At 43.6% G+C, this 25,072-nt stretch overlaps 1 protein-coding gene across 6 annotated transcripts in view; it reads left to right on the plus strand.

Annotated features, from left to right (window-relative positions):
- Positions 1-13,985: 13,985 nt before the first annotated feature.
- Rev1 (REV1 DNA directed polymerase) overlaps positions 13,986-25,072 on the plus strand; it is a 73,343-nt gene continuing 62,256 nt past the window's right edge. The window contains exons 1-2 of one of the 6 annotated variants that reach the window (XM_050134503.1): positions 14,144-14,311; positions 15,508-15,570. Coding sequence is in view for 2 of the 6 variants with exons in the window: in XM_050134500.1 (XP_049990457.1) it covers positions 15,548-15,570 (23 nt within the window). In the remaining 4 variants the exon portion in view is untranslated. Of the gene's footprint in view, positions 14,005-14,143; positions 14,312-15,507; positions 15,571-25,072 lie in introns of those variants that run through there. The other 5 variants (XM_050134500.1, XM_050134499.1, XM_050134505.1 and 2 more) reach the window with 5 other exon arrangements.

A 25,072-nucleotide genomic window follows, 5' to 3' on the forward strand; every position in this document is an offset into this window, starting at 1 on the left:
CTCTCTCTCTCTCTCTCTCTCTCTCTCTCTCTCTCTCTCTCTCTCACACACACACACACACACACACACACAAGTATAATTGTTTAAATGTTTTAAGTGGAAAGGCATTCAAAATGCAAAATCCCTGAATCTCAGGAAATACTTCAGCTGACCGTTATGTAAAAAAAAAAAAAAAAAAAAAAAAGAGGCCACATTAACCAAGAAAGTATCCCTATAACAACACAGAAAAAGGGACTTGAAAAAGGTATTATTAACCATCAGAGACAAACCTGATTTGAAATAAAATAAACAAATGGGAAAAAATTAAGATGCTATTGCAGACAAATACTTGGCTCTTTTGGGAGATAATTGACACATAACGTCAAAAAAAACTGAATATGGAATTTAGCAAAAATGCTTCTCTTGACATTACACACAATAGCAGAAATCAATTGGCAATAGTGTTAGATTAACATAAGCAGGCTAATTTTAGAGGTATTGCTGAGGATGCTTCCAAAACGTGTCATACCTGTCAGTGACACAATCTTGGCAAAACCATTTAGACTAGACATGGACGAGCATCAAACTTCTAGGGCCCCCTGAACACTCCAGATGGACTTCACAGGAGTGCTCCTTCACTGGGTCATGAGTGCACACTGGTTACTGTCCATTTTTCTCAGAGCAGAGTGGAGCCTCTCTTTGCCAGAGAACTACCAGTCTCACTGTGGCAAAAAAAAAAAAAAAAAAAAAAGAGAGAGAAAATGAGAGCAGATAAATTCTTTTGTGTGTGGTGTGTATGCACACACGGGTGGGTGCTTGCGTCTCTCTATGCAGGGAGGCCAGAGGAGGACCTCTTTGCCTTTAGTCCCTTAAGACATGGCCTCTTGCTGAACCCGAAGCTAGGCTGGAGACCAGCCAACAAGTCCCAGAGATTACCCTGTCTTCTTCTTCTCCCTCAGCACGGGGGTTACAGGCACAACCATGCCCAGCTTTTTGTGTGTCTTCTAGAGATTCAGGCCCAGGTCCTCAGGCTTGAGCAGCAAGGATTCTTACCCACTGATCTATCTCCCCGGAGTCTCACTTTTGATTTTGTAGCTTTGGAAATCCCCAAACTGAAAGGGACAGTCATTTTACTAGTAATTTGAATAAAGAACAAAAACTTGTCATTTACTCCGAAATGCATCATCTACAGTCCCCAGGGAGAAAACAGGAGAACTAACAGAATCCTAAAATGCAGGCATAAGGCTGTCACAAACCCCGCCACCTCCACCCTGAAGCATTAGCACCCCCTCCAATGTCTGTAAGCACCCAAACCCCACAGAGCAGCCCTTAATTTTCTAGCAACCAATTGTTCTGTGTTTGGAAATTTTATCCTTTATCACAACCTTTTATCCTACCTATTCCAGGTTGAATTGTTTCCCCTAAAGTGATATATTCAAGCCCAAACCTGGCAGTGTGAACTTATTCAAAGCAGATGTGATCCAGTTGCTCTCAGGTTGCCTGGGGTGTAGCGGGCCCTAACCTCAAGCTCAGGTGTCCTTGTAAATAAGTACACCAAGGCACACATAGAAAGGAAGGTCATGTGACCAGTGACTGCCAGGAACCCTCAGAAGGAGGGAGAGGCAAGGGCAGATCCCTTTTTGGTCCTCCATACATCTCATGGCTCTGAGTGAGGTACTGTAATTTCAGGCTTCAGTGGAAGAAAATGACCTTCTGTTGCCTTAGGTCACCCAGTCTGTGGCATTTTGTTATAGCAGCCCTATAAAACTACTAACTGCCCTCTTGAAAGCAGATACAATGAATTACTCTGAGGAACTTACAAATGAAAATGTCACAGGGTTATCTCACCAGAGAGCACACAGACCCTCTGAAAGCCAGATGAAAAGTCGACAGTACCGGCTGGTGACCGCACGGGGAACTTGCCCAAATCATGCAGCCCCAAACGTGACCATTCTTTTTCTTTTATGCACAACACCACATCCTGATTGACACACTTTGGTTAGCAGGAACAGCTAATCATTGAGAAACCAAACTACAGGAGTCAAAAAGCAGGGTCAGTACATTTAAGGACTTTCCTAGAACTATGGACGAGTCTTTGATGGATGAGGTCTTTGCTCCCATTTGTGCAGGTGTTGAGACCTGTGTGCTGGTAAGGTCGGAGTGGTACCCCTAACGTGGTGTCAGTGGAGTTAAGGTCTTGTGGCCTCTTCCAAAGCTCCAGATTTAATATCCCTAGACAGACAGAGACTGCCCTTTCTAAATGGCCTCAGCACGACAAAGGGTTAGACTTCTGAGAAAAACACTGGGAAAAAAATTTCCGCTGCCCCTCAGAAAGGACCTGATCCAGCATAGTTAGTGGACACCGCAGCAGTGCAACTCCAAGGTCATGGTTCTTCCATTCCCATTCCACTTCTCAAAAGACAGACCTGGCCCCCAGACTGCCATTCCATCTCAGACCTGAAACTGAGGGTTCTCGGGAGTCTGCCACAAATTTCCCACTTCAGAGATGGACAGGGACTTCCCAAGGTGGTAGAACTAAGAGAGACCCTCGGCACGGACAGGTTTTATCCATGGTCGTGAAACAAGATACATTTTCAGATTCCTCGACTGTTTTCTGATTTCCCTCCTCTCTCCAAGTTGTCTTCACGCTCTCCCCATGAACAATGAGACCTCTTAGTACAGGTCTCTCTTACCTTCATCCTTTTATTTCAGATACCCTGGGCTCCTGTCCCTTAATCAGAACTGTAGTAAGGAGAGAGCAGCTTGTTGGTTCCCAGATGCTCAGCCCCAAAATAATCACACAGAAACTGTATTGATTAAATCACTGCTTGGCCCATTAGCTCTAGCTTCTTATTAGTCAACTCTTACACATTAACACATTTCTATTAACCCATGAATGGCCACATGGCTGTGGCTTACCTACTAAAATTCTGGCGTCTGTCTCCGTCGGGGCTACAGGTGGCTCTCTAACTCCACCTTCCTATGCTATAGCGGGTTCTTTATTCATTCACCAATAAAAGCAACACATAGACAGAAGGCCCTCCCACACCACAGAACAAAATTCTATTCCACCGTTTTTTCCCAGACTGCAGCTGCTGCTCTGGTACCAGTGGATCTGTGAATCTATGATCCCTTAACTGACGCTGTTAAGAAGAATGACAGAAACAACAAACAAACAAACCTTTTTCTTTATACACTTCAAAGGGAGATTTAAAAAAATCCTTTCTGGTACTCAAGTTCCCTTCAAATCATCAATTCCAACTACTAAATTCACAGACATTGGCCCTGCAATCCATACTGTTTGATCAGCCCAGCCTGGGTGATCAGGAGTAAGAACTGGAGCTGCGGCTACCTGCCGATGACAGTGTATCACCTTTGCAGAAACCTCCATCTGCTTCGAGGGGGCCTGTGTGATTCCACAGGTGGCGTCTGTCCATCAGTAGGACGCTGGTTCTTCTTCTCCACCGAATATTCACGGATCCTGTGCATTTGGAGCAATTGTTGGGGTCTTCAATATCTAAATTACTATTCTTCCATGCTTCCTTGGTCAGAAAAACCTAGCTGCTCCCCTCGCCCCTAAAGAAGATCGATTTAAATCAGCTGGGAGAACTTGAGGAGGAATAGAGCCCATTCCTTCTTCGGACAGGCTGTGTCAGCCATGAATCCCACCATGGGAATGGAGCAATGAGAGAACTGAGTCGAAATCGGTCTAAATTCATTGGTTGTCACGGGCACTTGTATTGCCCTCAATTATATTTTCTTAAGCAACCAAGCGGGAGGCTTGCTGGGCTGCAGCCAGCTCTCCCATCCCCCACATAAGTACTTACGGATACAGAGTACAGCCTGTAACAACACTGAAAGAGAAAGCCATCTGTCTCTCTCAGGTAGATTATGGGCCATGTTTTTATTGCCTAGGTTTCCCAATCTAGACCGATGGCTTCAAACTCTATTAAAAAGACTAATCGTCATTTTGCTCCTGATCATTGTCTGTGTTGCCGATGACTGATGTGTCCTAACCAATCTTAAATGCTTCTTTGTGGCCATTGTTACATCAGAGTTTCAACAACTGTTATCACAACAGGAAGATAAATGCTGGATCAACCATGGGGTGAAAAGGATAGTTTTCCCATGTCAATCAATCGCATCAAAGCTTTTTTTTCTTTCCCCTTTGGGATATAGAGGCAGAAAACCATGACATCCAGGCCAACCTGGGGCTGCATAGAAAGATCTTATGTTAAAACAACATCAAGAAAAACCACATGAATGTGACTTAAAAACAGCTCAGATCAATAGCACCTTGAGAGTAGAATACACATGTATATCATGATGAATATCTAATGGCCTGACCAAAATGGGAGAAATAAAAAAAGAAACAGGGGTTGGGGAGGACCAGTCCCTGGAAGTCAGAAGGAGGCCAGACTCTCACAGGGAGGCCCGCCGTTCCCGCCATTCTTCTATTAGATCTAAACCATCTCACAGAATCCCAGTCTCAGGCAACACACTCTAGGGCAATCATAAACCATGAACAATCAAGGTCATTTCATAACACCGTCTGAGCATAGAAAGAAACAAAGGTACTTTGTCACTCACCAAATACCAAACACCTTCTTTACAAGAGGCACAGGATTGCTCTTCACCCAATGGAACTCTAGCCTCTCTCTAGTCTCCTCTCCCTGTAGATGACATACAGTCCCAGAGGGTCCTGGTTTGTGACAACATCTTGTCTGGAGTGTGACTCAGTTCTTTAGGTTCCTCCCCGAAATTACCCAGTGTCTTCACCCTAGAGTTACTGATGAAGCCATCTTCCTCCTCTCTCCTGGGTCTTTGACTCTGACATCAGCTTTTTTTTTTTTTTTTTAAATTTTAATTTCGAGACAGAGTTTCTCTGTAGCTTTGGAGCCTGTCCTGGAACTTGTCCTATAGTCCAGACTGACCTCAAACTCACAGAGATCCACCTGCTTCTGCCTCCCGAGTGCTGGGATTAAAAATGTGCGCCACCACTGCCCAGCTGACGTCAGCCCTTTCTAGGTCCTGGCTTGTTCTTGGAAAATAATTTCCCATCTAGTATTTTTGTAAGTAATCCTTGCTCTCCCCTCTCCTTGCCCCAAATCACTGTGTGCAAAATGTCCCCTTCAGTAATTACAGCAATGACAACTGGAAGCACAAGAAGTTTGGGATAATGAGACTCGATCACGTCTAAAACTGAGAACAAATGATACTTCTAGAAGGTTCCACCGACATTACTTTCTGGCCATTTTTCTACAGTCTGTCCCCATTGTTATACTTTTTCTATTGATTCCTTTGGCATTGCTTGTGGAGTTTTTGTTTGTTTTTGTTTTTCCCTCGTCTAGGTAAATATGCTTCTTCTAATTTGGAATGTTTCTTTACATTGTGTCGGTCTGTTTCCTATTACTTTCTTGTCTCTTAATTTCTTCTATGAGTTTCATCTATTTTGCTGCTTATGCGCTGAGCACTCTTGAGACAATAACATCTGAGCTTGTGCTTTGCTCAGCTGGAATGCCTTGTGCCTGTTAATAATCCTTTCTACCACCACACTCCCCTGATTCTGCCGCCTGGATGTCAACGATGCTTCCCAGCACAAGGCTCTTCATTTGGCTCTTCACCACCCTCTCCCTTTGTGAGTAATGAAACTATTTTTTTTTCAAAGTCTTCCTTCCTTTATGCCTTTTGTACTCTGAACCCTTTTTTCTCCTTATGCGATGTGTTTGATGTCTTGTGTGTATGGTTACAAAGCTTATGATTATGGATGCTGCCTGCAATATTGAGCCTCTTGATTTTTTTTAATCTTCCCCTGATTAAATTCATATAATGATTAAGTCTGCTTGTCTTTTGTAATTCCCTTATCTTTATTCTTACTAGGTTCCCCAGGATTTTTTCTTAAAGGCCAGAAACAAAAATCCCTCTATTGTTGTATCTACTTTTAATCAAATATATTTTCCTGTGACCATTTTGGCTTTCTAAAAATTATATTAGATATATTATTTTGGCAATTTCAGCACCACACGATATAGCCATTTCTTTGATTTAATATAATTTGCTATCAAAACTTTAAGCTCTCATAGAGTTTTGCAGCCGGAGGAGACATTGTTTATGACAGCGCTCTCATTTTGCAGAACAGGACCCCGAGGCCCAGAGAAGTCAATCAAGCTAGCAGCATATTAGTGGCAGAGTCAAAACTGGAAGCCTGCTTCCTGACTTCCTGTCTGTGGCTCTTCCTACAACAGAGCTGCACTTCCATTTAAAGGGTTGCTCGAGTTTGCCGGCTGTCTGTCTGTCTCATTTTCATACCATGTGCGTCCCTCCCCCTCTCTCCTTTAGTATTTGAGCTTGAAATGCCCACAAAAGAAAAATCTTCCCATAAAAACCAGAAATAGACTCCATCCTTCAATGTCGCTATAGGCCCCTGGAGTTATTATTGACAACATGGGCAGTAAAAAGTCCCTGGGTTTTATTTCCAGTTCTCCCTTCATCTGGTGTATAACTTTGGGGATATTTGCCCCTTGGGCTTTTCTTCTGTGTTGGATTGCAGTTCTAGAAAGACTCAGCACAAGACCCCTTGGATCTAAAGCAGGTATTCCGCGTCATTGGGGTATCCAGTGTAGGAAAATGCACTTACTTTTAATCCACAGATTTGATCCTTATGCCTTTTATGTTAATGGTGGCTTTGTAAACCTCATCAATCACTTCAGTCTTTCCCTTCCTTTTATCTTCCTCCTCTTCTCCTTCCTTCCCTCCCTCCCTTCCTCTCCTCCTTCATTTCTTTGGTTTTGATGAAGAAAAGAAAAGGCTGATAAACAAGGTCTCTAAGCTTATGTAGCTTTTCTCTGTGAGATGGGACAGCCAGACACAGGCCCAATGAGTGTTCCAGGGCCATGGGGATGTGCTTGTCCCCAGGGAAAGCTGAGGTGAGAGCTCTTGGTCTTAAACTTAGGCCTGGTAGTAGAGAATGAGGGGGCCACGTCAACTCTCTACATAAAGTTCGATCAGCCTTCCTGATCGATGAAATGCTGTATGTGCATCTTTAATCTTAGTCTTTCTTGCCTTTAAGGAATTGAAACCAACTCGAGTCAGGCATGAAATGGGAGGTGGATCTACTCCGGACTTAGGCCTGGGTCACAGAGTTCGGGAAATCTGTACTAAAATAAAGGAGCCAGGCCTAGGACTTTCTCTGCAGGAAGTCGAGGGATTTCCTTTGCTGCAAGACATTCCAAGAACAGGTGTTTTAGATTTGCCCCCCTCATACCCTTGCTGCCAACCCCCAAGCCTGAAATTTCATGAAGAGGTCCCAAGAGATTCCTAGGTGAGTCAGGTACTCAGTCAACTGAAATTTAAGATAAATGGCATCAGAATAATGACAAATGCACATATGGATTTGTGTGTGTGACTCTACTGTCATCAATAACTTCCACAACAGTATTGGCTCAAATTCAAATGCCCAGAGACCCACAAACATTTATAGGTACTCATAAGGTCTAAGGTAGTGGTCCTTGAAGTGAGTGAGTGTATGTGTGTGTGCACGCGTGCATGTGTGCTTTCGCACTTGGTGGAAGCCAGAAGATGGATGTCAGATGTTTTTCTCAATCTCTCTCCACCTATTTTTTAAGGTAGAGCCTCTAGTTTAATCACAAAAGTCCCCGATTCAGCTAGACTGGCTGCAGCAAGGGATCACCTCTGCTTCTGTGCCTGACTCTTAGATTCTGGAGGTTGAACTCAGGTCTCGTGTGTATGTGGAAAATGCTTTAATTCGGGCTGAGTTATCGCCCCAGCCCAAAACTTTGCAGTTTAAAAATGATTATCTGACATACTTTGGCTTTTCCAAGTTGATATCCGAAGAGAGGGCTCAGGCAAGTAATAAATAAAATGCCGCGCTTCGTGCAGAGGAGGGAGAATCAGTGAAGACAAAGGAAACCTATGCCAATCATTTCGCCCAGGAAGCAGAAACTCTGAAATACCCACGGTGAGCTTCGAGAGGACCGACTGAGCAATTGAAAGCGATCAATTCTGTCAAAAAGCGAGCGCAGAAATGGATGAATGAATGGAAGGATGTTTGTATGTGTTGTGTTTTTGTTTGTTAATTTTATGACCAAGTCCCTGACAAGGAAAGGGGTTACTTTGGCCCATCCTATTGGGGATGGCACAGTGGCAGGAGCTTGGGGCAACTGGTCATGTTGAACTCAGTCTGGAAGCAGGAAGAAATGATTGTTGCCACTCACCTGGCTTGATCCTCCTTCCTGTTGTAATCCCACTGAAGCCCAGACCCCACTCCCACGATCAGGATGGGTCCTTCCCTTTTCAGTTAATGTCCTCAAAGACAGGCCCAGAGATGGTTCTCCTAGGCGATCCCAAATGCAATCAAGCTGATCACAAATATTAATAATCACAGTTTGTATCTGAGAAACAAACGAGGGAGGCTGCCAGTTGAACTCTGTATAGAACACAGTATTGTCTGTGCTTTGCAAATACCAGAAGAATGGCCTTAAGTGGATTCTTTTTAAAAAGGTATTTTATTTTTAGTTTTGGTTGCATGCGAATGTTTGTCTCAGCATGGGTGTGCGCATGTGCTTTCGGGTGCCTGTGGAGGACAGAGGTATAGGGTCCCCTGGAGTTGGCGTTATGGGCAGTTGTGGGTCATCCAGTATGGGAGCTGGAAGCTGAGCACCAGTCCTCTGCAGGAGCAGTACTCTCAACTCCTGAGCCGTCCCTCCAGCCCTGAATCTTCTTAACCATAGGAAACTTACACACACGGGGGGTGGGGGGTGGGGGGAGAACAACAGAGACAAGAGGAGATGACAGAAGTGTGGGAGCTGAAAATCAACCATCTACAACATGGCTGCCTGATAGGAGAAGCTGCACGAGGCCTCTGGCGAGGAGCAGGCAGAGCATCCCACCTTCCCTTGAGAACCAGACAAGGAGTCTCACTGAGTACAGGAATAAGGAGGAGACTAAAAACAGGACATCCACTGGATGTCTGTTCCCTCTCTCTGCCCCATCTCTGCTTGGCAGCCCCATTATTCTGGTTGTTTGGGCCCCAAGCCTGCAATTCTTTATCCACCTTAAACACTACAGGTGGTCCATTAGCAAACCCTATTGACTGGGTCCCGAAGCCATCTTCATAGTATGTTTAGTTAACAAAGAAACCACAAAACAGAATATGTCTAGTCCTGTCACCCTCTCCAGTTGCTAGCTAGGAACACCATTACTTCTCTCCTGTGTCGACTTATTTTATTATGTAAAAACATTTTTCATACAATATACTTTGATCATGTTTTCCCCTGTCAGTTCCTCCCAGGTCTTCTCCATCTCTCTATGCACTCAATTTTATATTCTTTCTCTCTCGTTCAAACACAAAAATAAAACCAAGAAACACCCCACCCCCAAAAAAAAGGAAGTTAAAATAACCAATAAGACAAAAGTGCCCAAAGAAATCCAATTGTGACGCAAAGTCTCCAGAAACACCACTGGGTTCGCTTTGTGCTGCCCAACAACTCCTGGGTATGTGGCCTGCCCTGCAGTGTTAATATTAGAATCACCTGGGGCAGCCTCTTTGTTTCTTGCTCTCTGTTGTTTCAAGCCAGACTTTGTCACCTATTTCCAGTCCTTACTTTGACAGCTGCACATGCCTCAGTGGGTCTTTCCTCCTTGAAACGTTCCCCTCTTTTGGAGACCAGTGTCCCCCTTTCCTGTTTCTCTACCTGAGCATCCTTCCAAGTCGGCCTAGCTGGTCCCGCATCATCTTGACGACATCTGTACAGGGTGCTTCAAATTTCAGTCGTGACAGGTCTTTTTGTCTCTACTCATTCTCCTCCAACCGTCTTTGCACCTAGAGAGAGAGAGAAATGTAAGAAAGAAACCTGTCCATGGTTGGGCCGTGGTGGCACACACCTTTAATGCCAGCACTCAGGAGGCATAGAGATCTCTGTAAGCCGAAGGCCAACCTGGTCTGCAGAGTGAGTTCCAGGACAGCCAGGGCCACACAGTGAAATCCTATCTCTAAACAATGCCCCCTAAAACAAAACAAAACTGTTTTTAACTCAATGAAATAGTTTTTTCAGACAAGATTGCCGACAGACGTAAAAACTGTTAGATGACAGGATTCTGGAGAGGACATCCGGTTGATGAAAACATTGCCAATTTATACACGGGGAAATATTTCCACTAAGGAAAAATCTGGCTGCTACCACCCAACCAGGTGATTCTCCTCAAAGTGAGGGACTCGTTCCTCTCATTATTGTAGGTTATTAAGTGTAAAGCGTGTGCCTGGCGTTTTCCTGCTGATATAGAATTAGAAACAATAGTGATATTATGGTCCCAAGTCTGAGAAGTGGTACATTGTCCAGAGGCTACAGATGTTCCATTAGTAAATTCAAATCTTATTTTGCTTTCAATTTGAGTCTATTACTTTTCCCCAAACTTCTTAACCAAGCTGTAAAGCCACAAATACTTAAGTTTTTTGGCTTTATCTGGTTTTAATAACAGTGTTAGATTTTTTTGGCTTATGGGTGATATGAAAAAAAATTATTGTGCCATTATTGCTAGGAACAGAAGGAGTGTGGGAACCCTTGCCTGTAGGGTCATCACTGTATTAGAATGGAGCACAGCAGATGCTATTCATTCTTCTGATGTCATCAAATGGTTCTGAGTCACTCTCTCCAGGCCTGGAGCTCACAGATGTGGCTAGTTTGATTCTTCAGCTTGCCCTGTCTCTACTTCCTGAGAGCTGGGACTCCAGGCAAGCCCCTACTCCTACCCGGCATTTATTTGGGTCCTATGGATCTGAACTCAGTTCCTTATAAGTACACAGCAAGTTCTTGATCTGCTAAGCCTTCTCTCAAACCCCGGTTCCTGGTGGTTTCAGTAAGTACAGAGGTGACCCCTCTGACCTTTTATATCTTTGAACTTCTCCTTATAATGACTTTGTCCTCCATCCTATTATCATATGCAAGTGCCTAACTCAAAAATCCTTCAAAAGCTTCCCGACCAGCCACCAAAACTATCACTAGACTTACCTGACCATGGCAAGCATGTCCCTTCTCCTCCTCAGTTTAGGTTCTATTACGGTCAATCTGATCGCTCTACCGCCTCTGCCCTCAACTCTCGTGTCTTTTCCTCTCACGTTACAGTGCTCTGCGAACTCCCGTGTCCTGCCCAGTTCCAACCTCCTGGCTTACCTGGACCCGACTGCCTCTCAGGGCTGCAGCCAAGGTGACTTTCAAAAGTCACTTTCCTTGCTTAACCCTAACCCTTTTGTTGATTCCTTGCCCTGAGTACGGGGACAACACATCACCTTTACAGGGCCCTTCCTTCTCCCAGCCCCCATTTTGCCTTCCCGGCTTCCTTTCTGGGATGATTCGTCCCCATGCCACACTCTACTTCATCCTTCACGGTTCCTAGAATGTCCTCTGTCCTCCGTTCTCTGCCTGTGCACATGCTGTTCCCTCTGAGAGTGGTGTTTCCCTCACAGAACCAATCTCAGTCCAAACTGCGGCTTTCCTGACAGGTTCCCCCTGGGGCCCATAGATGGCCTTCAGGTGGTAGCCCTGAACCTACCCCGCGGCTGCTGCCTCTCACACCACACTAAGGGCTTTCTGGAGACAGGAGATCAATGTGTTTGTCCACCAGCACGAGAGACGTGCACGGTAAGTGGGGTACAGAATGCACACCATGACGAATTGTTGGATCACAGTGAATTTTGTGAACGGTGTTGGCTGGACGCGAACACGTGTGCACGTTTGCGACACGGCAACTCAACTCTGCTTCCAACATCCTCAGGGCATGTGGGCTCTTGTTAGTTCATCTTTCAGCGTAATGGATAGAATGTTTTGTAATAATCAACACAACCTATGGCAACACGAGCCACTCTGAGCAGAGCACCCCAGGGGCTTGAGTCCAAACCTTATAAAGTCTCTTGCTCTTTCAAGGCGAGCTGTGCATTTCCCAAGGAATTTCCTGCTGAAGATCAAGGTGAATGAGCAGCAGAATCATGTCCTTTTATCCACGACCCTAAAAGGGCCACTGGCCTGCATGCCTAAGGGTCTCTTAAGGTGCCAGTAGTGATTATTTTTTAAATCTATTTTAATGAAGCTTAGAAAGGAGAGAAAAAAGTACAAATTTCCAGAGAACTTCCAAGTGTGGGGGTCCAGATTGGCCATCTCAGTGGCTGTCTCCAAAGCCCAGCTCACCTTAGGGAAGAATAGTCTTGATAAGAATAATTAAATGCGTGATGACTGGATAAAGGTGAAATAAGAACATTCTGAAATAAAAACAAACCCTGTGCAGACTTGTTCATAACAAGGACTCTAGAGTTCGTCTCCATTGTATTTCTGCTTGTCTCTTGATTCTGTTTCTTTTTATAGAGAAAGACGTTTTTCTTTTATAGGCGGTTGCAAACTAGTGCTAAAGAACAGTTTAGACCGTGTCGCTGGATTCTACAAAGGCACTGCCAAGACGCGTGTGCTGGCATCTTCTCGAAACTAGGGTCATCTGGGAAGATGGAACCTGTGGACAAGTCTGTGGAACATCTTCTTGATTGGTAATTGATGTGGGAGGGCCCAGCCCACTAAGGGCGGTGGCCCCCAGGGGGTCTCAGTTATATAAGAGGAACGAAACCACCTTAAGGAGCAAGTCAAGTAAGCAGGGCTCCTCCACGGTCTCAGTTCCTACCTCCAGGTTCCTGTTCGGATTTCCCTTCATGGTGGACTGTGAGTTGTAAGAAATTAATCCTTTTCTCCCCAAGTTGCTTTTGGTGATGTTTGTGACAGCAATAGAAAGCAAACTGAGACAGTCAGTTTATATTTGCTTGAGAAAATACAGAAAAAGTCATCTTTGATTATGGAAGAGTAGGAACGAAACTGAAATTGAAATACAATGGCCCATTCCTTACAGCGTTCACAGGTTAATTTTCAATTTCAAAAACCAAGTTTTGCCATTTTTCCTTAGTGAAATAACTGCCATGTAGAGACAAAAAAATTTCCTATGTCTCATTGTTTTGTTGTTTTCGTGTGGCATTTTAGTACACGACCTGCTGGTGTTGCAGTTAGGAACTCGACTTGAGAGAGAGAGAGAGAAATCAATTTTATTTAAATATCTCCTTTTCTGGGAATCGAACCTCAGGCTTGCAAAGGCAAGTTTCAAGACTGATTGTTTTCTAAGTGCTTACAAAGTCTTCAGATGTCTAAGGTGGAGGAACGGAAAGTGTTGAACCTTGGCAAGGTTGGTTGGCTTCATGTTTGAGCATTCCCACAATAAAGACTATCAGAATAATCATACAGTCTGTCATTGAACAGACACCGCAGAGGCGGGCCAAATGATCCTTATGAGACGATTGTTTTTTGCTAGAAAATGGAATTGTTAAATGCGTGTTATGTGTGTACGTGGGTGTTTTTAACACGACACGGAAAAACGATTTTCTTCTGGTCCGTATGTTGCATATGGGAAAGGCTACTGGTCGCAGGGGGAATGCCGAACCGGCCGTGGAAAGATGAGGTAGGGTCGTTTCTGGGCTCTGCTAGAGCTGGTTGCCAGCAAGCGACCCCGTGGTGCGGCGCGCATCCCCGCTCAACGGCGTGGGCCGCGGTTCTCTGCTCCGGGACGGAGCATGTGCCAGGCTGCGTGCGTCCTGGCTGCCGCTAGGTGGCGCTGCAAATCAATCGCTGGTGCGGTGCCGTACGGCGGCGCGTTTGGCGCCTCCATAGACCCCGAGCGGCCGTAAACCGGGTTAGTCCCGGCCCCCGCGCCCTCGGCGGCTGGGAAGCCCGGGCGGGGCGGGGCCGCGCGTCGCTGCAGCGGCAGCAGGATTAGCCAGCTGGCCAGGGCGCCGCGACCCCGGCGGGAGGCGGCGGAGGCAGCGTGGTGATGCGGCTGGTCCCGGGCCGCCTTCCCCCCGCCCAGCCCGCGACACAGTCACGTGCCGCCGAGGCGCTGCCCCCTGCGGGCGCCGGCGCGAAAGGAGGGCGGGGCCGGGGTCGCCTCGGGCCGGGCGCGAGCAGCGCGCGTGCGCCGCGCCCGGTGAGTGCGAGCGGATCCCGGGCAGCGGGCCGCGGCAGGGACGGGAGGGGGAAGCCGGCCGGGCGCGCGCTGTAGCTGGCTAGCGGGGCGGAGGGGGAGGGGCGGGAGCCGCCGCGGCGGAGGCGCGAGGCGGGCGCCGTGACTGCGGGAGCGTGGGCCGCGGCGCTGTGCGGCTCGGCGACCGACTGCCTTCCCCGACGTTTGTCCCTGCAGCGGCGAGGGCAGTGTGTGGCGGCGGCGTCGGCCCCCGCGAGAGGCTCGAAGAAGCGGCTGGGCCCGGGCATGGTGGCCTGGGGCGGCGCGGAAGGTGAGCGACCCCCGGGCCGGCGGGTGGGGGAGGGGCGGCGAGCCGCTGCCGCCTGCGCGGCCTGAGGCGCCGGGGGACGGAGGCCCGGAGCCCGCGGCGCCGCTCCGAGGCCTGCTGCCTGTCGCGCCGCCCTTGCGCCTCGGGCCGCCGGGTTATGTAACGCGTGACCTCCCGTTCCCTCTCCGCCACGGCGCGGCCACCCCGGCGCTGCCTCCCGCGCTCCGTCGCCAGGCGACCCCGGGCGCCCACGGCCCTGCTTTCCCCGGTCCCGCCGCCGGCGCCGCAACTCACTCTTTGCTAAGCCGGCGCCTCGCCGGCCATTCATTCACTCGCGCGTTCGAGTGTTCGCTCCCCCAGCGATCGCAGAACGTGGCACGGGCGCCCGGGCGCGGCGTCGCGGTCCTCCGGCCTGGACTCACCGCTCGGTCCCTGTACCCCGGCTTCTCCCGCTCCCTTGCTCGCAGGCATGCCGGAGGCAGTGTTTTTCTCCCCTTTTCCTTGTTATTTATCTGTCTTCCTCGTTTTCAGGACACCTGTCCCAAGTGTGTCCCCACAGGCGCTCCCTGCACTCTTGGATGTGCCGTTAAAATAACAGCCGAGGGGTCGATGGAGAGGGCCACTTGTCTGTGTTTGGGGGCTCTTCCTTTCCTGTCCCCGGTTTGGAAAGCGCCGACCTTCCTATAACAGCGTTCCTTAATTGTTTAAGAAACATGACAGGTGATACACCTTAATTAGAATTTTACTCCAGTTTTTTTTCTCGGGCCATGCGTAGAGTAGAAATGGCATATAGAGATACATCATAAAAAGGATTTGTAACTGTTAAGGGCTGTGTAACAACTCTTAAATATCTTGACTGGTCTCTGGCGTCTCTAGTCTTCCGAGCACACCAGTTCCTCCTTTAGGTAGAGTGAGACCTGATGTAGCCTTGTTCCTGTGGAGTGTACATTAGCTCAGCCTAAAGTTGCCCTCCATGGGCTTTAAAACGTAGGAGTCCGCTTTCTCACATTGGCAGGGCTTTGCCTAGGCAAATGCTGCTAGGATGCCCCTTCTTCCCTCCCACTAGTACCTGTGCTGGATGCTTCCCTTAAGCTCTCCATCCAGCTGGACAGTCTATAAACACGCGCTCGGTTACCTGCTTAGGCTAGTTATTTGCCATTTTTCTTGAATTACTGTGATTTCTTGTTTGTGTCTTTTAGGTCCTTTGAGGTCATTCGGTACCAATTCGTGTATCTTGTCATGAAACTTTATTCCTTTTTATGGTAAATAATGACTGTATGTCACTTTAAAATATGGGGGTCACCTTTAAGAGTATTCTAAGATTATTCACTTTTTAAAATAATGGGAATCATTTTTAGGATTGAGTTCTATGTCGTCTCAAGTAGAAAAATAATAATTTTCAAAGTTAATTTGCTTTTCAACCCCTTTGAAAACTAAGATTCAAATAAGAAAAAAAAAGATCTGTCAACAACCAGTCACTGTGAGTTCCAGTGAGTACATACTGCCTTTACTGAAGTTATACATATAGTCTTTAATGGCTTCTGAAATGGAAAAAAATCAAAGGATTTAGATAGGGGTTTGGAGTTTTGTCTCTGACAGTTGTATGACTGTGGGCAAGTTTTTCACTCTTAAGTTTGAAGACCTTATTTTCCAGCTTGGGTAGCTGACTGGTAAGTTAGTTCTTAAATGAAAGGCACTTATCGAGACGATGTGTACTTAGTGTTTCCTGTGGTACACTCTTCACAGTGTACCATAGCAGGGCCTGCTATGCTAGAGATAGACCACAAGAAGAAAACTAACCTGTTGTCTCCCAGTGAGCAGATTGTTGTTGGTGTGATTCTTTTTGCTTTGTTAGAATGTAAGGGATTGTAAATCAGAAAAGACAGGCTTGGTGGCACACACCTTTAATCCCAGCACTACTAGGGAGACAGAGATGGATCTCTTGAGAATTTGAGGTCAGTCTTGTCTACATAGTGAAGTTCAGACCAGTTAGGGGCTGCATAGTGAGATTCCACCTCAAACAGAAACCAAAATAAATCACAGGGCAGGTTAAACAGAATATTGAAAAACAGAGAAAAAAAAAAAAAAAGACCTACGGTGTATTTTTCTTTTAAAAGAAATAATGGTGCCAACTGAAGCATTAATGTGGATGTTAATGGATGTTTTACAAATTTACCATTTGAACACAGTATGAGAGTATGATAATTCAAGTCTTTAGAGACAAGTCACAGATTCTTTTAATATCTCATCTACTTGTAAACTACACACAGATTTAGGCCTTAAGTTTGAGTGTTGCTCTCCTTGGATTGTGGGATTGGTGCTGGCGTCCTTATTTCGGTTGTTCTCACATAAGTATCAGAATGATCTTTTGAAAAAGAACTTGGATTGATCTTTTCTTGCTTAAAATCCTCCAAAAGCTCTGGGTTACAAACAGAATTGAATCTAAGTCCCTTATCCCCACCCTCAGGGCATCAAATGATTTGGCAGCTGCCAATATCCACGACTCTTTACGGGGGCTTGGCCTCAGGATGCTGCCTAGGCAGTTAACTGAACACCTCTTCTGGGGGATGTCAGTTGTTGTCTCTTTACTTCAGGGGACCTTCACGTCCCTGAAATAGAAGCAAGTCTCTCTCTTCCTGTTGTTTGACTATTTTGTTTGCTTTTTAAATTGTTTTATTTTTGATTTTGTTCTTTTTCTCTATTGTATTATCATATACATTTTCACTTGTTTTTTCCCATTAGACTTGTTGGCTCTTCCTAACTACAAGTTGGAGATCTTACTAGATTTATTTGTAACTTTATTCGTAATTTTATCGCCAGTATTTAGAACTGTGCCTAGTACCTAATAAGCTCTTAGTAAAAGTTGTTGAATGTTGTAGTGATTTGAATGTTTGACAACTTCAGTGAAGATCCTGCCTTCTACCATTACTGATTGACAGTAACCTTGGACAGGTTAGTGACTTCAGGTGCCTCATTTTAATCATCTACATATGATGACTGTAGTATCACCTACCTGTAGTGCTAGTGAGTAATTGAGAGAATGCCTGTAAAGTACAGTAGTCTGAATTTCCTGCACTTTGTATGGAGACCACACGTCTATGTCCAGTGTCTTCCAGTTGTTCTCTATCTTAGCTTCTGAGTCACGATCTCTCACTGAACCGGGGGTTGCTTGCCATTTTGACTAGACTGGCTGGCTCCTAGGATCTGTCTGTTATCACCCCAAAGCACTGGAGTTAAAAATGTGCACAGCTGCACCCATTCTTAGTCACATTTTGCATGGCTAAAGATCTGAACTCAGGTCTTCATGATTGCAAACTTCTGTGTGCCTTCTCCCCTGCCTTAAAAAAAAAAAAAAAGAAAACCTTTAAAAATTTTGCTTCACATACTGATGATATTTTTTATTGTTGGCATGAGATAAACTTGAATTAGTTTTTATATTTTTTGAATAAAGTTTTTTGCCTGCCAAAATTTGACTTTTTAATTAGTTTCTCTGTCTAGAATAAGATAAAAATAAGCTACTGAGAATGGGTGGCCGCTGCTTAGTCTTAATATGTATGTCAGGTGTTTTATTTTCCAGTCTGAAGAAGATGGCTGAGAGTGATTATCCCAACAGAGTGGTTTTCATAGGTTTTGCTTTGAGGTTCGTTCTACTGGAAATATGATTGTGGCAATGAAAGATCTTGCTAGGGGCTTTTTGTCTTCTGACAGGAAATTCTGAAGATCTCATGGAAGTCTGATTTTTGTAGTGTTAAGAGAGGTGTTTTATCATCTTTTGTGTGATGGTTTTCTGCCATCTTTCACAGTTTTCCCTACATGGTATATTTTGGTTCTTAAATTAGAGCTTAAAGCAGTCTAGTAACATTCTACATGCCTGCCTTTGACTTTTTTTAATGTATTGGTTTTTTTCTTTAGTGATTAGAGAAATGAGACCATGGCTTTGTAATAATAGATACTTGAGCTAATGCATATTGAGTTATTTTTCTAAACTTAAGATTCTGCCTATGACAATTACACTTGTATAATACAATTATTTTCACTTAGTATTTATCCTTAGCAAAATGGCTTTTTGTAGTTTGTTTTGTATCTCATCTCAACTATAAGTCATAGGATTCTAAGCTTTGTGGCTGAAAATTAAAAGAATATTAAATACTACTTGTCTGTTTAACACTTATTCTAAAATTTAATAAATGGTAAATTATTGAGTATGGACTATGTTCCAGGACTCTTTGCTAAGTGGTTTCTCATTTAATATTCAAAAGTACCATATAAAGTAGGCTCAGTTATGAAGAAACAGATTTGCAGAAATGATATTACTTGGCTGGGTCTCATGGTACAAAAGAATCCAGGATTTTTACCTACTTCTGATTCATGACCTAGGGTCCTAACTCTTTTGTGAGCTACATTTAAAAAGGACAAAGGTTTGCATTTGTAAGTTTGTTTCTCCGAATTACTGGCAGTTTTTCCCATTATTTCTACCTAATAAGAGGGTGTCTGTTTGAAACTGTAGTTACAGGTGTCTGCAGGATGCTTGGATTTGGACAACAGAACTCTAGTTTATAAGTACAGATTTAAACGTGGATATTAAGAGAGGGGGATCACACAGTCATAATAGGCATGAGGGAGATGTCGAGAGAGGGCGGGCAAACATGCAAATGAGCTTGGTAAACATAAGACAGAAGTTAGTCTGGGCCTCTTAAGAGTGTCAGCATTAAATGTCTTAACAGTTATATGGATGATACAATTTTGTGGCTTTTAAAGTTGCATTCCTCTGAGAATTGTAGTCTTAGAAAATTGGCACTTCCTTAGAAAATAGGAAGTAGTTAAAAATTTTGTCATATAATGTTGTTAAAATTAGTGCTTTCTTATCTGTCCAGGTAGAGATGATTTAAGAAACCTTTTATTTTTTAAAATTACATTCATTTAGTTTGTGTGCATGTGTCTATATGTGTGAGTATACATATAAGGAACTCAGAGGACAATTTGTGGGGGAATTGGTCCTACTATCATGTGGGCTCTGGTGTTTGAATGTGCATCAGACTTGGATCCTCATGCTTGATGACAAGTGCTTTACCCAGTGCTTTTCTACTCTTTAATAATTTACATCTGTTTGTTTGTTTGGGGGCCAGAGGACAGCTGGTAGTCAGGTTTCTCCTGTGTAGCTCCCAGGTATTGAACTCATTTCATCAGGCTTGGCTGCAAGAGTCATGGTCCACTGAGCTGTCTCACTGGTTCATGGAAATCCTTTTTAAAGCCAGTTTGGCTCCATGGCTCTGCATATGTGCTTGCATCTGTGGAAGCCAGAGGACAACGTTGAGTGTTGTTCTTCAGGTACCATCCACCGTTTTTATAAAACAAAATTTCACTGGATTGGAATTGGACAAATAGGCTAGGCTGGCTGGCTAGGGAGGACATGGAACCCTCTGCCCTCTCCAACACCAAGTGGGTGTCACCAAACCAGGTTTTATTATTGTTATTTTAAATGTGGGTTCTGGTGTTTGAACTGAAGTTTACCATCTGACCCCGTGACTTTCCATGTGAGCAGGGGTGGACAAAAAGTCTGATTGATGTTAGAAAATAAACCAGAATATTGTTTTTTTGATCACACTGAAGGTTTAGGAGGAACTTCTAGAAGGTTTAGTCATAAGACGGGTTGTATATTTTCTAAACTCCATCATTCTTACCTCTGAGATTACTAAGAATGGTCTTAATCATTTTTGTCTTTTAGGCACTAGACTGAATTATGGAGTTGAGATTTTGATTTTGATTCTTTGGGCTCAGGATCTCTCTATCATGCTGGAAATTAAATTTTATATTAAGCAGACTGATAGGCAACATTAATTGCTTGTGCAACCTTGGGGAAAGGTCCTCTGAAACTTGCAAGTTTCAGCTTTACTTCCTGAGTTTCAAGGGCCTCTTCTCTCTCCAAAAGGGACTGTTTGAGTTCAGAGAAAATTGCTATCCCCGCCTCCTGTAATCTAAAAGGATTGCCGTCTTTTGAGGATTATAACATTTCTGTTGATGCAGTAGAATTTAAAACGTAGGATGATGTTCATTTCAGTCAATTTTTAAAAAACCTTTGTTTTTTCTTTTTTTTCAATTTTATGTGCATTGGTGTTTTTGCTATGGGTGTCAGGTCCCTTGGAACTGGAGTTACCGAGGGTGATAGGAATTGAACCTGGGACCTCTGGAAGAACAGTCAGTGCTTAAAACCTCTGAGCCATCTCTCCAGCCCCTCAGTCAAACGTTTTATTTACATAGTTTCTATTGTAAGTTGTGTTTATAAATACTTCTGTTTTAAAAAGCTCAGTTGTCTGAAAATATTGCTATTTGGAATTCCTTTGAATCACATATTTTGATCTAGGTAGTTTACTGCTGCTGAGTGAAAAAAACTGAGGTTTTTTTGTGATTGAGATGGATGTGTTGTTAATCTGTTAGACTTAGAAAATGTTCTGAAGATTGCCATTTGGAATTTTCTTAGGTAAGAGGGAGTACTGACACTGACACGTTCACTACTTGTGATCGTGGAGGCTAATATTCTTCTGCAAGTCCTTTATGCCTTTAGGGAATCTTACTTCTAATGTCATTCAGAGAGCATTTTAAATTCTCTTGAAATTAGCTTTCTTAGAATGTTAGCTAAGTGTACTATACTAAGGTATAGTACACTGTGACTGTTGTGGTAGATACCTTATTATCCTAGTACTTGGGAGGTAGAGGTAGGAGGGTGACGATCAAGGTCACCCTAAGCTACCTAGTGAATTTGAGGCCCCTGTCTGGGCTACATGAGAACCAGCCTCAAAGCCAAAAAAACTCCAAAACAAACATTGTGTACTAAACTTAAATTGAATTACAGTTTCAGTATCTTGAAGAATGTAGTGATTTTCTTTTTAAATATGGGAACTTCACAGCATGAAGGCAAGGGAAGAGTCCAGAAGTTTTGACAATTTAAATTTTCTTTTTATGTTCATTTGCAATTACATTAAATTTAAAGATTAGTGAGAAGAGACTTGCAGAAAATGGAACAGATAGGAAAGTATACACACACATGTATATATATAAATAGACTTTGTGTGTGTGTATAGTGTGTAGATATGTATGTATGGTTGTGTACATGTGAAGGCTAGAGGTCAGTGTTTGTTGTCCTCCTCGGCTACCTTAATTTTTGAAATAGGCACTCACACTGAACCTGTAGCTAGGCAGCCAGATACCCGGTGAACTCCAGAGATTCACTTCACAGTTCCGGGATTAAAGGTACATGCTATCATGGCTTTTCTATATGGGTGCTGGTGACCCCAGCTCAGGGCATCGTGCTTGAAGGGCAGTCATTTTACTACTGAGCCATCTCCCTAATAACAAGGTAGAGCATATTTTTGAACTTCACTTGTTCCATGGGATTTTTAGTTACGTATCATTGGTGTTCATTTACCTTGTGAGTTTTAGAAAGATAGTAAAATGTGTAGATGGAATAAACAAGATGAAGATGTCTGCGAACATTCTGTATTTATTTCCTTAAAGTAAAATTTAAGCTTCTAAGGTTAATACTTAAGACTTTCTGTGACATTCCTCAGCTATCTCTGTTCATCTACTACATCTAGAATGTTACCTTAGCTCTGTGGTTTTTTTTTTTTTTTTTGTAGTTTTAAGAATTTTTCTTTCTAACATCACTGCTTCCTTTCTCCTTCCCTGTTCCCTTCTACCTTTAAAAGCACATTCATTATTCCATTATTGCCTAAAGCTTATATCTCCTTTTACATGTTATTTTGTCGGTTTTCTTCGCCAACCTGATTTTTATTGCTTTCTCTGTGCTTGATTGCATTCTGTCAGTGCAATACTAGATTCTAATGTAGAATCTAGTATTTAGTTTTATGTAAGTCTTTTATCTTTGATAAACCTTTCATTGTGGTTTATACTTTACTTACCTTGAAAACGGCAAATGACAGTGAGTTCGAAGGAGACTGTTAATCTGATCTGGATTTGAAGGGAGGAGGAGTGAGAGACTGTCACCTGTAATACACTCCTACAGAATTTTTCCAGGCTGGGCACTGACTGTTTGCCAGCATTTTCTCTTTTCCTCATACACTCTTTACCTGTGCCCCTGCCCTAGCCTCTAACTCCACTTCCCCACTGCATACACTTTAAATATCAGCAGAATCAGCCCATGACCAACAGCTTCTAAATTACTTGGGAACTTTTAAAAATATAAATTCCCAGCCCTACCCAACCAAACACCTGTAGTTTCTGAGTCCCGACCATTTAAGTTGGAATTCAGTGGTCTCTCTTGTTTCCTAGGCCTTCTTTATATGATTTTGATGCTCGGGTATGAGAACCACTGCTCCAGAGAAAAAAACACCTTTTTGATATTACTTCTGTTCCTCACCTGTTTGTCTCTACTGTTAGACTTGCATATGACCTTTGAAATCCTGTGGTTTCAAAGTTTACTATGATTTACTGCAACCTTGAAGTTTCCTACAGATAATTCTTTGATGCTCTTCCATCATGGGAAGTGGTATTTTACTCCTTTGGATTCTTTGTCTTGGTCATTTGCCCACTCGGGCTTAGCTGTAAGGATCACAGTTGAAACTGTGCTACTTCACAAGTGCATTAATTAAGCAATTTTCTTTAAGACTATAGGACATTTGATGCCCCAATACTAGGGAGGGTAACATCAATATGGCAGATTTTGCCTGTGTTCTGTTCATATTTTACTGCCCCGAGCTTAGTAGCATGCATACTCTTGACTTTAGGAAATGTAGTTTACAGTTGCCAACTATATCCCACTAAAGATGTAGGAAACATGAAAGGAAGATTGAAAATTAGAAAGTAATGCCTTTTTTATTTTATTTTATTTTTTTGGTCTAGATAACCTTGTTTTTTGGTCGGGAAGGAGGTGGGGTGAGTTGTCTTCATTTCTAATGCCAGCTGCATGTTTGGGAATTGTCTGTACTACTCTGGTTCAGTAAGTCTCTGGATGAGCTCAGAACACATGAAAGCTCTTGAGCTTGGATTTGTTGTAGTGAAAGATACAGATGAAAATTAGCCAAGGAGCACATAGAAGAGCTCCATAGGATTTTGTCTTTTTTGGGTAGAGTTATGACAGTGATATGCAGGACTAAAGGAAACTCACGAAGCTTTATTATCCAGAGAATTTATTGGAACTTGAACTCTTTAGATATAATAGCTGATGGTGTGATTGACCTTTATTTTCCAGCCCTTCAGGAGGTTGAAAATACAGGGCCCAAAGTTACTACAACAGACCTGATTATTAAACTACAACAGACCTGATTATTAAACTATTTGAAGTCTTCCTCCCCCCAAAAGGATGGTTTAATAGCAAATCCCAAGGATGTGTAGAACACGTTCAAGAACTAAGGCCCCTCTGGGTAAAGTTAGTTTTTAATGTGTAGCCATGTTATGGACAGGCACATCTCTTATTTTTTGAAAGCATAGAAAAGGTTTCATAATATGCTTATTTATGTCTTAAAAGTTTTTTTTTTTTTTCTTTTTTGGTTTTTCGAGACAGGGTTTCTCTGTGGTTTTGGAGCCTGTCCTGGAACTAGCTCTTGTAGACCAGGCTGGTCTCGAACTCACAGAGATCCACCTGCCTCTGCCTCCCAAGTGCTGGGATTAAAGGTGTGCACCACCACCACCCGGCTTAAAAGTTTTTTTTTAAGTTTCTCTATACATTAGAATGGTATATCTGTTAATGGAGTTGTAAAATTAGTTTTATTTATACGGATGTTTTGCCTGCATGTATGTCTGTACTGCATGTATCACTGATGCCTGTGGAAGCCAGAAGAGGGCATCTGATCCACTAGAACTGTAGTAGGTGGTTGTGAGCCTCCATATAATTGCTGGGAATTGAACCTTAGCCCTCTAAAATAGCACTCAGTATTCTAAGCTGTAGAGCCACTGGGCCATTTCTCCAGCCCTGTGAAGGCTTTATTTGCTTGTTTGTTTGGTACCTTAAATAAGCAAGTATATAAAATGGTAGTTTAAACACTGCAGAAGACTGTAGAATTGGTCCAGTCATCTCTGTCCATAATAAAGGACTAAGATTTAGCTGACTGATTTTAAGTCAGTGACTCAGGACCAAGTTGTGCTTCTACTTTTCATACATATGGACTAGTTGGAGTTAGTCTAGGCAGGCCTTATATTTAGGGCCTGTTTTCTTTCTTAGTCCTATTAAAAAATATGGCTACTAATGTGTCTACCACAAATAGGTACTAAAAAGCAGCTGTATATTTGTACTTAAATTCATCTCAGAAGGTCATTGGTCTGGTGTTAAAACCTCCACTCTTTATGAAAAAAATAAGAATATATTGGTACAGGCACTCTGAAAACTCTTCTAGGCCTGTGGGTTTGTATTCCATTTATTTAGCCACTCCTGAGGGCAGTACATGGTCTTTGTAAATTGCCTGTGTTTAATCTCCCACTGCCCCTGATTCCAAGAAAAAAGTCATAGGCACTGTTGCACATACTTCTTGGAGAGGTTGACTCTTTGCCTAGCTTTGTGCTCTCCACCTTCCTATTTGACAGTCTCTGTTCCTGTGGCATGCTTTTAACTTCCTGCTTTAAAAAAAAGTTTCTAAAATTATGGTAAAATACTTAAAACATAAAAACTGAACATTTTTGTTGAAGTTTTTTAATTTTTAAAATTTTATGAGTAGGCCGGGCGATGGTGGCTCACGCCTTTAATCCCAGCACTCGAGAGGCAAAGGCAGGCGGATCTCTGTGAGTTCGAGACCAGCCTGGTCTACAAGAGCTAGT

The sequence above is a fragment of the Alexandromys fortis genome, unplaced genomic scaffold (assembly GCF_014885135.2).
Source record: "Alexandromys fortis isolate MF-2015 unplaced genomic scaffold, M_Fortis_MF-2015_v1.1 scaffold_20, whole genome shotgun sequence".
Taxonomy (NCBI): Eukaryota; Metazoa; Chordata; class Mammalia; order Rodentia; family Cricetidae; genus Alexandromys; species Alexandromys fortis.